We start from the raw sequence: 13,039 nt of genomic DNA, 5'->3' as shown, positions 1-13,039 counted from the left end.
ATTACCCCTTCCTTCCACTCCTCCGGTAGCTATTCTGTTTCCCAGATCCTGACCATCATCCGGTGCAGGCAGGTGGCCAACTTTTCTGGGCCCATCTTGATGAGTCAGTTCTGTCCTCTGCTGCACTGACGTAGTCGTTTCCTCCATTGCGCTGGTCTCCCGTGCCTACGTTCTCCTCGCCATTCAGGTGCGCATCGAAGTGCTGCTTCCACCTTTCAATCGCCTCACGTCCGTCCGTCAAGAGGCTCCCGTCCTTATCCTTGCACATTTCGGCTCGCGGCACGAAGCCGTTGCGGGATGGGTTGAGCTTCTGGTAGAACTTCCGTGTTTCTTGGGAACGGCACAGCAGTTCCATTTCCTCGCACTCCGCTTCTTCCAGGCGGCGTTTTTTTCTCCCGAAAGATGCGGGTCTGCTGTTTCCGCTTCTGTTTATACCGTTCCACGTTCTGTCGGGTTCCATGCTGCAGCATTACCGCCCACACTGCGTTCTTCTCCTCCAAAATCGCTCTGCACTTCTCGTCGAACCATTCATTCCGTCGACTTCTTTCCACGTACCGGATGGTGCTCTCGGCTGCGTCGGTGATGACTGCTTTTACTGTACTCCAGCAGTCCTCTAGAGGGGGCACATCAAGCTCGCCCTCCTCTGGCAACGCTGCCTCGAGATTCTGCGCGTATGCTAAGGCGACATCCGGTTGCTTCAGTCGCTCTAGGTGGTACCGTGGCGGGCGTCGGTACCGTACATTGTTGATGACGGAAAGTTTTGGGCGCAGTTTGACCATCACCAGGTAGTGGTCAGAGTCGATGTTAGCGCCACGATAGGTCCTGACGTCGATAATGTCGGAGAAGTGCCGTCCATCAATCAGAACGTGGTCGATTTGCGATTCCGTCTGCTGTGGTGATCTCCAGGTGTAACGATAGGGAAGGTTGTGTTGGAAGAAGGTGCTACGTATGGCCATGTTCTTGGAGGCGGCGAAATCGATGAGTCGTAGGCCGTTCCCGTTCGTCAGCTGGTGGGCGCTGAACTTTCCAATCGTCGGTCTGAATTCCTCCTCCTGGCCTACCTGAGCGTTTAGGTCTCCTATGATGATCTTGACGTCGTGGCTTGGGCAGCGATCGTACTCGCGATCGAGCTGCGCGTAAAATGCGTCCTTGTCATCATCAGTGCTTCCGGAGTGAGGGCTGTGCACGTTGATTATGCTAAAGTTGAAGAATCGGCCCTTGATCCTCAACCTGCACATTATTTCGTCGATCGGCCACCAACCGATCACGCGCTTCTGCATTTCGCCCACCACGATGAAAGCTGTGCCCAGCTCGCGTGTGTTGCCGCAACTCTGGTAGATGGTATGATTACCTCTGAACGTTCGCACCATGGATCTTGTCCAACACACCTCCTGCAGCGCTACGATGCCGAATCCGCGGTCCTTCAGTAGATTGGCGAGTATTCGGGTGCTCCCGATGAAATTGAGAGATCGACAGTTCCACGTGCCGAGTTTCCAATCGCAAGTCCTATTTCGTCGCTGGGGTCGTTACCGTTGGTCTCGGTTCGTATTCCTCTGTTGCTGATTTTCCGTTGCAATGCATTTTTTACGGCTGGCTCGCAGGACCTGAAACCAACCCCCTAACTTTCCGGTGGACCAGGGTGCACAGTTGTGCTTAGAGTCCTTCACTGGCACTCGGACGTAGATCAGCCGCCCCTAACATGAGAACAGACGCTGTTGTGAGCCGCTCCTCCTGGAGAACAGACAAGCCTGAGCGCCGAAGCAAACCCCCCCCCCCTTCCCTGTCAGCCTATGACCAAAGTTCCCACCGGGGTTGGTTACCCGATCTTTCCTAAAGTTGCTCACAGTTCCCGGTACCACGGGGAGGTAGGGCTTGCTGGGAAGAGACTAGTGATCTCAATGGGATCTGTATTGCGCATTACCCAGCATTAACCGACCTTGGCGTGAGAGGTATGGATGCTAACCACTACGCCGGGGTCGCCCCACAGTGCTAAGATGTTGCGAACATAAAGTTTGCTTGGTTCCCATATAAATTTCAAAGGGACAATGTGGTATGAGTTCGCATCCAAATGAGCTCATATTTTGGGAGAATTGCCAAGACTTGATTTGTGATCGATTAAGATTGTAGGAGCAAATCGATATTTTGAACCACTCTACTACATATGCATTCATAAACTAACAAATCAAGCGTAACACGTATCTGATTTTGTAAACAATCACTTCAATCGACGATTTGTGGCCACTGCTAGCTCACTCACAGAAACTAACAACACCAGCTATTCCCCTACCTGATCATGGTGTTTGCACAGATAAACAGACATAACAGTAGTGTGTAAACGGCAAACGAAAGGGAATTGATCATTTTAGATGGTCAAGATTTGAACCCATCACAGCATGATTTTGGCGCTACGATCAAATGTAAAATACTGTGGTAGCCACAGCGCAGTTCTGTCAAAAGCTCTGCTTTTTCATTGATCCATTGACTATGCGCGCCACAGGTGGCAGTACTACCAACTGAGATGGTCCCAGCAGCCACCAGATGAAATGGTGCTTGATGTCGATGTGCGCTTCGATTCAGAATTCTTGGCTAGTCCTATGCAGCCTCGGTTATCTTCGTATAGTGTGACAGGATCTGTTGATGTCTTGGCGTTGAGGTCTTCTAGAACTCCGGCTAACCAAACTGCTTCTGAAACAGCTGCACTTAAAGCAACGTATTCTGCTTCGCTTGAAGTCGTAGAAACAGTTGGCTGTTTGCGGCTGGTCCAAGCCACCATTGAGCCATACACCCATACACCTTAAACAGGGAACCCGTTACTGACTTGCGGTCTTCTATATCAGTTGCCCGGTCAGCATCTACGAATCCGACAAGTGTTCTGCTATCTTCATTCCTCTGAAGCGTAGACCCATGGCGCTTGATCCCTTCAGGTATCTGCATATCCGCTTCAGTGTTTGCCAGTAATTCTCCATTGGTGTTTGCTGAAACCGTTCCATATAGCACAAGTCTGATCGAACACATAGCATTTGATACATCAAACTACCCAGTAGCTCCCGATATGGCTTGGTGGTACGGTCTCCCTCGCGGCTCAGCTGAAGTCCTTTCTCCATTGAGCTGTTGGTGGAATTGCAGTCCAACATTCCGAATTTCTCCAGAATCTTGATGGCAGTAACTTCTTGTGACAGCGTCAGTACACTTTGCTCCGGGTCGTAGTTGATTCATAGAGGTAACTCTAAGACCAGAAGGTCCCGAAGAAACGAGCTCAACTTTTTGGCTCAGCTCTGGTACTATCTTCGGTCCCAAGCTAATCGATGCACCAATCGAAACATAGGAAAATCCACGAACCCCTCATTTTATCCGTCAAATTTTCATAGCGAATCAAAACAAACGTAGTGTAAAGGGTGATACGGTCAAAATTTGGTCAATATCAACTTGACGTATTTCTTTCAATTTTGCATTTAAAAAACCTGAACACCCCTCATTTTGAAGGTGTGTGTGTGTAGAATGTTGCTCCTATTTTGATTTTGGAATTCACTCTTCAGTTGTCAAAATGCCGTCCGAGCAAGAAGAGCAGCGTATCAAAATTTTGCTCGCGCATCGCGAAAATCCGAGCTACTCGCACGCAAAGTTGGCAAAATCGCTAAAAGTTGCCAAATCAACCGTTACAAATGTAATTAAAGTGTTTGGGGAACGTTTGTCGACAGCCAGGAAGTCTGGATCGGGGGGAAATCGAAAACCGGAAGCCGCTGAGACGACAAAGAGAGTTGCCGGTAGTTTCAAGCGAAACCCTAACCTCTCTCTCCGAGATGCCGCAAATAAGCTGGGTGTATCGTCTACAACCGTGCATCGAGCCAAAAAACGAGCCGGACTATCGACTTACAAGAAGGTAGTGACTCTAAATCGCGATGATAAACAAAATACGACGGCCAAAGCGCGATCCCGGAGGCTGTACACGACGATGCTGACGAAGTTTGACTGCGTAGTAATGGACGACGAAACCTACGTCAAAGCCGACTACAAGCAGCTTCCGGGACAGGAGTTTTATACGGCAAAAGGAAGGGGAAAGGTAGCAGATGTTTTCAAGCACATGAAACTGTCAAAGTTCGCAAAGAAATATCTGGTTTGGCAAGCCATCTGTACCTGTGGCTTGAAAAGCAGCATTTTCATAGCTTCCGGGACTGTCAACCAAGAAATTTACGTGAAAGAGTGTTTGAATAAACGTCTGTTGCCTTTCCTGAAGAAACACGGTTGTTCCGTACTGTTTTGGCCGGATTTGGCATCTTGCCATTACGGTAAAAAGGCCATGGAGTGGTACGCCACCAACAACGTACAGGTGGTTCCCAAGGACAAGAACCCTCCCAACACGCCAGAGCTCCGCCCAATTGAGAAATACTGGGCTATTGTCAAGCGGAACCTAAAGAAGACCAAAAAAACTGCTAAGGGCGAGCAGCAGTTCAAGGCAAACTGGCTTTCTGCGGCGAAGAAGGTGGACAAGGTGGCTGTACAAAATCTGATGGCAGGGGTCAAGCGTAAGGCCCGGCAATTCGGATTTGGAAAAGCGGAAGCCTAACTGAATATTTTTCCTGAATTTTATACTAATTGAACTTGAAAAAGAAATTTAATTTGATTTTTTAAATAAACGATTTCACCGATTTACACGCGTTTTCCCTTGACCAAATTTTGACCGTATCACCCTTTAGTACTGGAATTTATACTAGAATGGGGTACGTTAATCGATTTGCTTGGGACCAATAGGCTAGTCAAGTAGTGAGCCAATTTAAAATCGTTAGTTTCGTATTGATTGTTGGTTGAGTCGTATTCCTAAGAAAAACTTTGCTGAACTCTTCGGAAAGACGGTGCTTCAGTGTTTCAATTGTTCTAAGGTTTCTTCCAACAAAAGATTGTATTCGAAAATAATACAACACTTTCATAACTTTTGATTGCATAGGTAAAAATTGATGAAATTTTGAGTAAAACTAGTTTAGAGTGTAATGTTTACATGTGCAAAAACTCATCACAATCTGTCAAGTGGTTATCGAGATGGCTTCCAAGCAAGAAGTACTTCGACAAAAAACTATGGGAGCGGTCGTTGAAAATCCAGGCCAGTCCCACAGCTGGATCGCGAAACAGTTTGGAATCGACAATTCGACCGTGTCCCGGGTGGTAAAATCGTTCAAGGAGACCCAGACGACCCAGCGGCGAGCTGGCAGCGGGAGAAAAGCGAAAACGACCGACCCCGTGAACGCAAGGAAGGTGAGGGATTACATCAAGCGCAATCCGAACCTTTCGATTCGGGACGTGGCCAGTGAAGGGCTTCCTTCAACGTCCTGGAATCGACTTTGAAGATACATTCGCACCAGTGGCAAGACTATCCACAGTTTGCGTGGTACTCGCTGTTGCTGTCCATCCTGGTTTTCGTGTCCACCAGATAGATGTCAAGACAACTTTACTACACGGAGAACTAAAAGAAAATCTCTATTTGGATGTACTAGAAGGCGTGAAAGCGAAATCTGGCAGCGTATGTAAGCTACAGGTACTGTCTCGGGTACTGTACGATTTGAAACAAATCCCACGGTGCTGGAGCGAACGTTTCAACTCAACGCTGCTGTAACTGGGATTGCATCGATTCAGACATGACCGGAACACCCACTTCGTTCTGAGAGGCTTCACACCTACAGAGCACGTCAGCTTCCATACATTCCCAAGTAACATTTCATGCTTTATCGAGGTTTTATAGGTTTCTACAAGTCTAATTAATGGTCTGCAGAACCTTCATAAAACCCAAATTGTCACTTGGGTTGTTAGTTGTCATGGAGTTGAGCTCTTCGTTTATCGCCTGGTACCACAGGTCGCAATTTCAGTGTACGTTTTGGGAACATCTGACGTGGAGAGACAATCAACAGCAGTTTCTCCAAAGCCGGTAAGATAGTCTAGTAACTTACCCGGAAATTTGCGCTCCCGTTCGCTATGCGTCTTGAACGGTTCACCAGGTAGGCCGAAATTCACGTCCAGATCTGAATGCGACGGGTGCGCGGAGTTGTCTGGTTCCGCTGGATCTTCATCATCGGTCAGGACTTGATCATCATCGTCTAATGGATCGTCCGGAACGGTATCGTCGACGATCTGCTCGGTCAGCTTATTCTCTTCCCCCTCTTGCTCGTAGAGTTGAGGAACCACCAAACGCTCTTCAGAAAGGTTTTTGGTATCGTTAGTCCACGGAAAGCATTCTTGGTAACTTGACATCTGTTGTTCTTGTCCCATAAACGGTAACCATTTGGTGCGTATCCGACTATCAGCAGCTCACGGCTCTTAGCGTCCAGCTTCTTTCGATGCTGGTTCGGCACCCACGCATAGGCTTGACATCCAGAAACACGTACCTTCTTTTGAGGTTTCTTCCTGTACCAGTTCAGCTGGCGTGTCACTAGTTGATAACGCAGAAGTTGGGCTCCTTTTCACGAGGAAAACAGCCGTCAACACGAACATTGTAAAAAATACGCTCACCGGAGACGAACCAGCTGCAGGGCTGAAAGTCTCCTTAATAAAGATAAAACTACAAGGGACAACCCTAAGGGGTTGTACGCAACAGTGACGTAAGACTACGTGGTCTTATATAATAAATCGTATTTGAACTGCAGCAGGAGCTTGTGTTTTGTGTAGGAATAGGAATTTGAGCGGGGTTCTCTCTGTTTATACTCGATATATATGACGATATATGACGCGATTGACATAGATTGCTCACAGCGACTCACGAAAAGCTACTGATTCCGATCAATAGCGGTGCAATTTCTTCCTCCTTCTATGGATGCTCATGTGGGCTGCAGCTCGCTGCTTGCAAGCAGCCTTTCGTTGTTTAGTGGAGAACACCACCACTCACCACGCGGTGATTGAATAAACACCGTTTGATGAGGCCGGATGGAATTTCAACTTTGAAATCTGTGTTAGGGAAATCGCTTTTCTCATGTTAATTATCATAGCAACAGTTCCACATTCGTGCAATTTTCAATAGTGACGTTTTTAAAAATGATAAAGTCTTAACTTTAACAGATTCGTAGGAAAAATTCCTATCGATTGGAATTAAACTCCATCATCTCTGGATCAAAATCAGACCACTTTCATGCCGCGACCGACTTTGGTTTTTGAAATTGCACCCCCAATGTTGCCTTCAAGAACATGGTATGTTATATTTAAACATATCTAGATAGAGCTGGAATTAGGCGTGACTGCTTTTGTAAACAATCACTTCTCTTGAAGATTTTTAGGAATTTAAGGCGCCCACGCAAACCAACAATACCCTCGGGTAGGGGAAGTCTTACCGCCATTGCGTGGGAGAGCCTTGACTTTCAAGACATCATCGAAAGAAGTCATTATTTACAAAATCTGTTACGCCCTAATTCCAGCTCTATCTTGATATGGGAGCTGACATCCGATTGATGACCTTGACAAATATCCAAAAAAAATACTCTTTTACAAATGTATGGTATGGACCGTTTTGTCGTGATGGTTGAGTAATGCTGAGCTATTAGGGTGTTAAACACAGATGAGGCTGGTGGGCTGAATGTTGTTTGGAATGAGGGTGATGCGCTTGGCATAGATGGCCCACAGTGACTCACGAAGAGCTACTGATTCCGATAAATAGCAGTGCCTCTTTCTATGGATGTTCATGTGGGCTGAAGCTCGCTGCTTGAAGGCAGCCTTTCGTTGTCTCGTTCGTTGTGTACTGGAGAGCAATGTTCGACGCTACGCGCCGACGACCGGACACCACCACACACGGTGATTGGAACTGAACCCAATCAGCGGTTGAGGCCAGCCTTGATAGCTAGCTAGCTGCTTGCAGGGACCCTTCGGTGTGTACTGAAATTCAACTTTGAAATCTGTGTTAGGGAAATCGCTTTTCGCAGGCAATCGGTGATAATTTTAATTATCATAGCAACAGTTGCACATTCGTGCAATTTTCAATAGTCACGTTTTGATGCAGATGCGTAGAAATATTTCTGATCGATTGGTGATAAAATTATTGGAATTGGTCCAGGGGCAGCTGAGTTATTAACGTTCAAAATCTTTCATAATTTTGTTACATGTTCCATTTTCGGTTTTCACAAAGTGTACCGCCATGTAGAAATCACAGACGTAGTCCTACGTCAAAAAGTCCAATCAGCTTTGATAGATTCACTTTATAGACTTTCACTTCAACAAAGTTAAATAACATGACTCTATATAGGTTTAGTCAACGAAGTGCTGAGCGCAAAAGTTGAAGAAACTGTCCTTCACATCTTTTTTACAACACATCACCAATAAAATAAATCGTTTTATAGTCTCAATAGCACCAATAATCTCATGATGCACCACCCAGTTGGACATTGGACGGTTCAGTAAACCTACGCAGCTTTCACTTTTATACTCACAGTTCTGGATCGTAGACTCCGTGTTGCATTAAATCAATAAACCTACTAATCACTCTCTTCCACTTGCAACATTGTCCCTCCCCGACAGCCGCAAATGGCAACGTGAGCACAAGAATGCCATGGGCAGCCCGGTGTTTGGCTACATGGGCGGTGGTCAGGTGAAGACCCCGGTCATGGGACAGGCCCCCTACCAGGTGACGCTCGAGGATCGCATGCGTTGGGCACAGATAGCGGACGTCATGGCTCAGGCCAACCACTATGCGGTACGTTGACTGTCATGCCAGGAAAACCGATTATTAACTCACTATGATCAGACTTTCCCGACTTTGCAGGCTGAACCCGTGGCACCACCCCGGCCAGGATCGGCCATGTACGGTTACCCGAATCTGCAGTCGATCGGAAACATGACAACGATGAGCATGCACGGTACCCTACCACCGATGCACGGTGGCACCCTTCCACCCGTTCCGTTGCCAAGGTAAACCTGGGATCAATATTTTGCGAAACATTAAAAATCTAAAATATTCCAGTATTCTTAACAGGAGTCTGGGACTCAACCGCAACGGCATGCGAACGTTGGAAAACTCGAGCTCCAGCGAGGAGGAGGACCGGGCCGATCTGCTCGGGCGGAACTTCCACAACGTTCCACGACCGAAGAGCAGAAGCAACGCTAGCGTGACAGTAAGTGTAATTCGTACTCAAAATTCTGGTTGAGCTTCCAAATTGTTTCATAATTCTTTCAACAGTCCGGCATCTACTACGACGTGGACTACGCCCCAACGGGAACGGAACATCTGTACGGCATCACCAGCACGCTCGGTGGTGGCACGACACCGATTCCAACCTCGAAGGCCCAGAGTAATATACCAATGAGCACGTACACCTCCGGCAGTCGACCGGTGCAGACTTCGTACTACAAATAAGTTTCCTGCCAAACGGTGACTTGTTTATAGAAGAGTGTGCGTGTGCGTGAGTGTATGTGTGTGTGTGTGTGCGCGTATGAATCCCAGTGAATTCTCGACCAGTGTTCAATAAGACGACGTTAGAAGAGACCGCAAAAACTGATATTTATTAAGAATCTCTACGAATAGGTGGAACAGCAAAAGGAGATTGATTTCTTTTCCGCCGTCAAACAAGACAAAGAAGAGTCAAGCAGAATGTTTTAGTTTTTATACGTTAGCTTTGTATAATCACTAAAATTCCTAACATTAATAGAGACAAACAATAAAAGGCCCTGTGTATAAAAATCGTGCAACCGAAGACCGAAGAGTGAAGTTGAAGCAGATAATTTTAGTTCCGAAGAAGTGACTTTACTTGAGTTAAGACGAAATTAAGAGTGATAACAGCAAAAACAGCAAAATAGACAATCTAGAAGTGAACAAAAAATCTCTAGTTCTAGATCTTATTACTAGAAGTGAACGTGCTTTTTCTTAGAATATTGAGAAGATCAAGTTATTGGTAAAAGTATTAATAAAAGAGTAAATGTATAAGAGACGTGTTCATAAAGTACATACTGTGTTTTGCTTCAATGAGGAACATACCGAATCTCACTAATAGCGAATTTGTTTATTATCCAGGTTGGAACCAGTTTCAACCCATGCGAACCCGAGCTTATTGTCAGTGCGAACCTTTTCTTCTTCTTTCCTTTATTTAACGTCGGTCTCTGTTCCGCAATCTATGGCAGCTTCCACACCTGCGTAGGATATTGCACACATGGGCCGGGACCAAGCCGTTGGAAGACGTGACCAGAGATTTTTATGCCTCAGAAAAATCCCACCAACCTCGGCTGGGTTTGACCCATTTGGGTAAGAAAGCACGATAGAAAGTAGTCACGCTGCCGGCTTATGTTTTACTTGTAAGTTACAAGAAGAGGTTACAAAGTATGCGTTTGACACATACAACCTGTCACTTTTGCTTTTTATGAGTCAAAATCGGCGATTTGCTGATCGCTGAGTGAGTGAGTGAGTGAAAAATCGTTGATTGTGACTCTCATGAAGTTAAATAAACAGGTGCAATGTGTCAAACGCATTCTTTCAAATCTCGTCTTGTATCTTACCAATACATAATTTGATCATAGCATCTAATTATTCAATAATTCAAAAAAACCTTACTTTAACTGAAATGAGTATTTGCAACCTTGATTAAAACGATTAAATGTTTCATAAACCTTAGAAAATTGTTCCAATCCAGGGGGTAACTCACTCTGCCACCTAGTGTTTAACACTCCAAAAACACAGTTCGACACACTCCAAACACACTTCCACCAGAATGTTCTATTAATTCTGGCACCACTTCCATGACTGTTTACATTCGATCAAGTATTCGATTGTTATGTTTATAAACAGTAGCTTTGCATCTATGACGAATGTGTTACCAAAGATGAATACTAAGATGAAATTGTCGAAAGAAAAACTTTCTATTTTAGTGTCTTCTTTCACGGTCCCTTTCATCCAATGAGAACCCCCCGTATTCAAGGTAATTTTGTGGTTTTGCTGCCCCCTCGGAAGAGATGAAATTTTGCGCTCATTTTTATCAAAACAATCACCAAAATCAGAGATGTCCCATTTTTTAATTACTCGATTAACAACTAATCGATTATTTTTTGTTCGCTGTGCTGCCATTTTTCCACCAATGAGAGTGCAGCACATGTTTGAAACGATCGGTGATGATCCTGTGGAGATGTTAATGCTTATATCGGCATGATCTAACCGATTATTAATAGTTTACTTTTCGGTTCGTTAATCGATAAACGATTATTCGAATGAAAATCGGACATCACTAGATGAATGTGAAACGTCATTTCAAATATAAGGCCGTTCATAAATAATGATACAATTTGAAAGGGACCGGGGCTAATCACAAATTACGTCTCCATGGTAACTGAAATAAACACGAGTGTTCACCGGTTGGTGTTACTCTTTACTCTTATTGGCAAACAGCAACTGAATGCGTAAAACATGATGGATTTTTCCTTACCTTTTCACTCCACTGAAAAAGCCTAAAACTGTTTTTTTCTGCTCCAGACTTAATTATTTACAATAAAATTATAAAACTAGCAAGCTGAACCTGAGACTGAATTATTTTACACCAGCAGAACAAAACCCATCCGTCCATCCGTCTTGATTTTTTTAGAAATGGATGAGGTAAGCTTTTATTCAGCTTTTTTGAAATTAAATTAAACACACAAAAAATTTCCAGGATTATTTCTGGATGAAAATCGAAGCAGTGTATGGTAACGTAAAGTGAACCCTACACGATTGCTTTTATTGACAATAATCGTATTGTCAATACATACTATATTGACGTCAATATATCGAGATTGACAATATTTCTGAATTCACACCATCAATATTATTGTCAATAATTCCCCTTCGCGTCAATATATTGATGCGTGTGGGGTTTGCTTAAGTCTTCACATCAAGTCTATACTGCAGCTATCGAACCTGGTCAGCATGTCATTAGCAAGGCTGACCAGGGAAGAAATATTGCTCATTCAGAGAGATATGCGAGAGATGGCACAGAACGTGGCAGAGAAGGCAGCCATTGGTAGATCATCTCTCGAAAGCTTGTATGGGAGGTACGCGGATCGACCACATGAGTTTAGTTTCATGGAGGGAGAGATCCTTTGCATTCTGGATCTTGCGGATATTGTGCGAACAAATGGCATCAAGCCGTTTTTGAAAGCACGTAAAAAAGCGCGAATCAGGGCGCGAATGCATCTTGGGTCCGCCGAGGAACAAGACGACGAATTTGATGGCCACAAGGAAAAACTCCGAATGAAGATTGAAGCCCATTTCGCCAATCCGTAAGTATACAGAAGGGTGGAATTAAAATGAAATTAGCGAATTTAGAATGCACTACTTGTACCAAGCTTGTACCAAAAAGGTATTTTGACCGACTTCAGTAATGTGACATTCGGTCCTGATCATCCTAAAATCCAAGCTAATGTAGTTGCAACAGGTTGCAACCTTTGAATTAAAATTTTAATTTTCTGTTTCGTAGGAAATATCACTTTGATCAGCAATACTTCATGTCAAACTTGATGAATGCTGTGTACCGTTGCCAGAAACAATACCTAGCGGAAATTACTTGTCCGTTGTGTACTTTTGCCGGAAAAAATACTAAGCTCTCATCGGATGGCGACCCTCGACTGCTGAAGGCAATGAAGGAAAGATCAGCAGTACCTAGCTCTTTTTCTAACATAGTGTATGGGCCATATTTTGATGCTGATCTCACCAGTGGACCAGTGTGCATCCAGGATACGGTGCACCTGGTCAACAAGCTACGCCATGCTTTGCTGGACCCGAAGCGGCATATGCGTTTAGATAAAAAGTTTAATGCATATGAAAAGTACTAGAATATGTATGACATCACATCACCATTAATTGTAGGGCAATTCGTCGTGTCGGTCGCCGTAGTGAACGAAATGGTTCAGCGAGGGTGCAAAGGGGTTCATAAATTGAATCCCTCTGATTTGAACCCAAATGACAAGATGAAGTTCAATCCCTCGCTGAAGCTGATGGCATCGGATTTAATCCAACATTTAAAGGAAACCGTTGTTGGAAGTAGAGGGACCGCCATCTATTTGGAGATGATGAGGAACGTATACGTTTCTTTTACCGATGACGAGGATATGGTGCCAG

At 44.9% G+C, this 13,039-nt stretch overlaps 2 protein-coding genes across 6 annotated transcripts in view; both read left to right on the top strand.

Moving 5' to 3' along the window:
- pwn (pawn) overlaps positions 1-9,904 on the top strand; it is a 69,564-nt gene extending 59,660 nt beyond the window's left edge. For 2 of the 5 annotated variants that reach the window (XM_065236882.1, XM_065236883.1), the window contains exons 4-7: positions 8,485-8,659; positions 8,711-8,874; positions 8,927-9,077; positions 9,143-9,904. In XM_065236882.1, the coding sequence (XP_065092954.1) occupies positions 8,485-8,659; positions 8,711-8,874; positions 8,927-9,077; positions 9,143-9,319 (667 nt within the window). In that variant the 3' untranslated portion in view covers positions 9,320-9,904. The remainder of the gene's footprint in view (positions 1-8,484; positions 8,660-8,710; positions 8,875-8,926; positions 9,078-9,142) is intronic. The other 3 variants (XM_065236885.1, XM_065236886.1, XM_065236884.1) reach the window with 3 other exon arrangements.
- Positions 1-13,039, top strand: part of LOC135713698 (protein FAM91A1) — a 179,798-nt gene that overhangs the window by 29,997 nt on the left and 136,762 nt on the right. The window lies entirely within an intron of this gene.

The sequence above is a fragment of the Ochlerotatus camptorhynchus genome, unplaced genomic scaffold, assembly GCF_037179485.1.
Source record: "Ochlerotatus camptorhynchus isolate MF236.1 unplaced genomic scaffold, CSIRO-AGI_Acam_v1.1 ptg000577l, whole genome shotgun sequence".
Classification (NCBI taxonomy): Eukaryota; Metazoa; Arthropoda; class Insecta; order Diptera; family Culicidae; genus Ochlerotatus; species Ochlerotatus camptorhynchus.
Note: the sequence above shows the minus strand (reverse complement) of the source record. Positions and strands in the feature narration are given on the sequence as shown.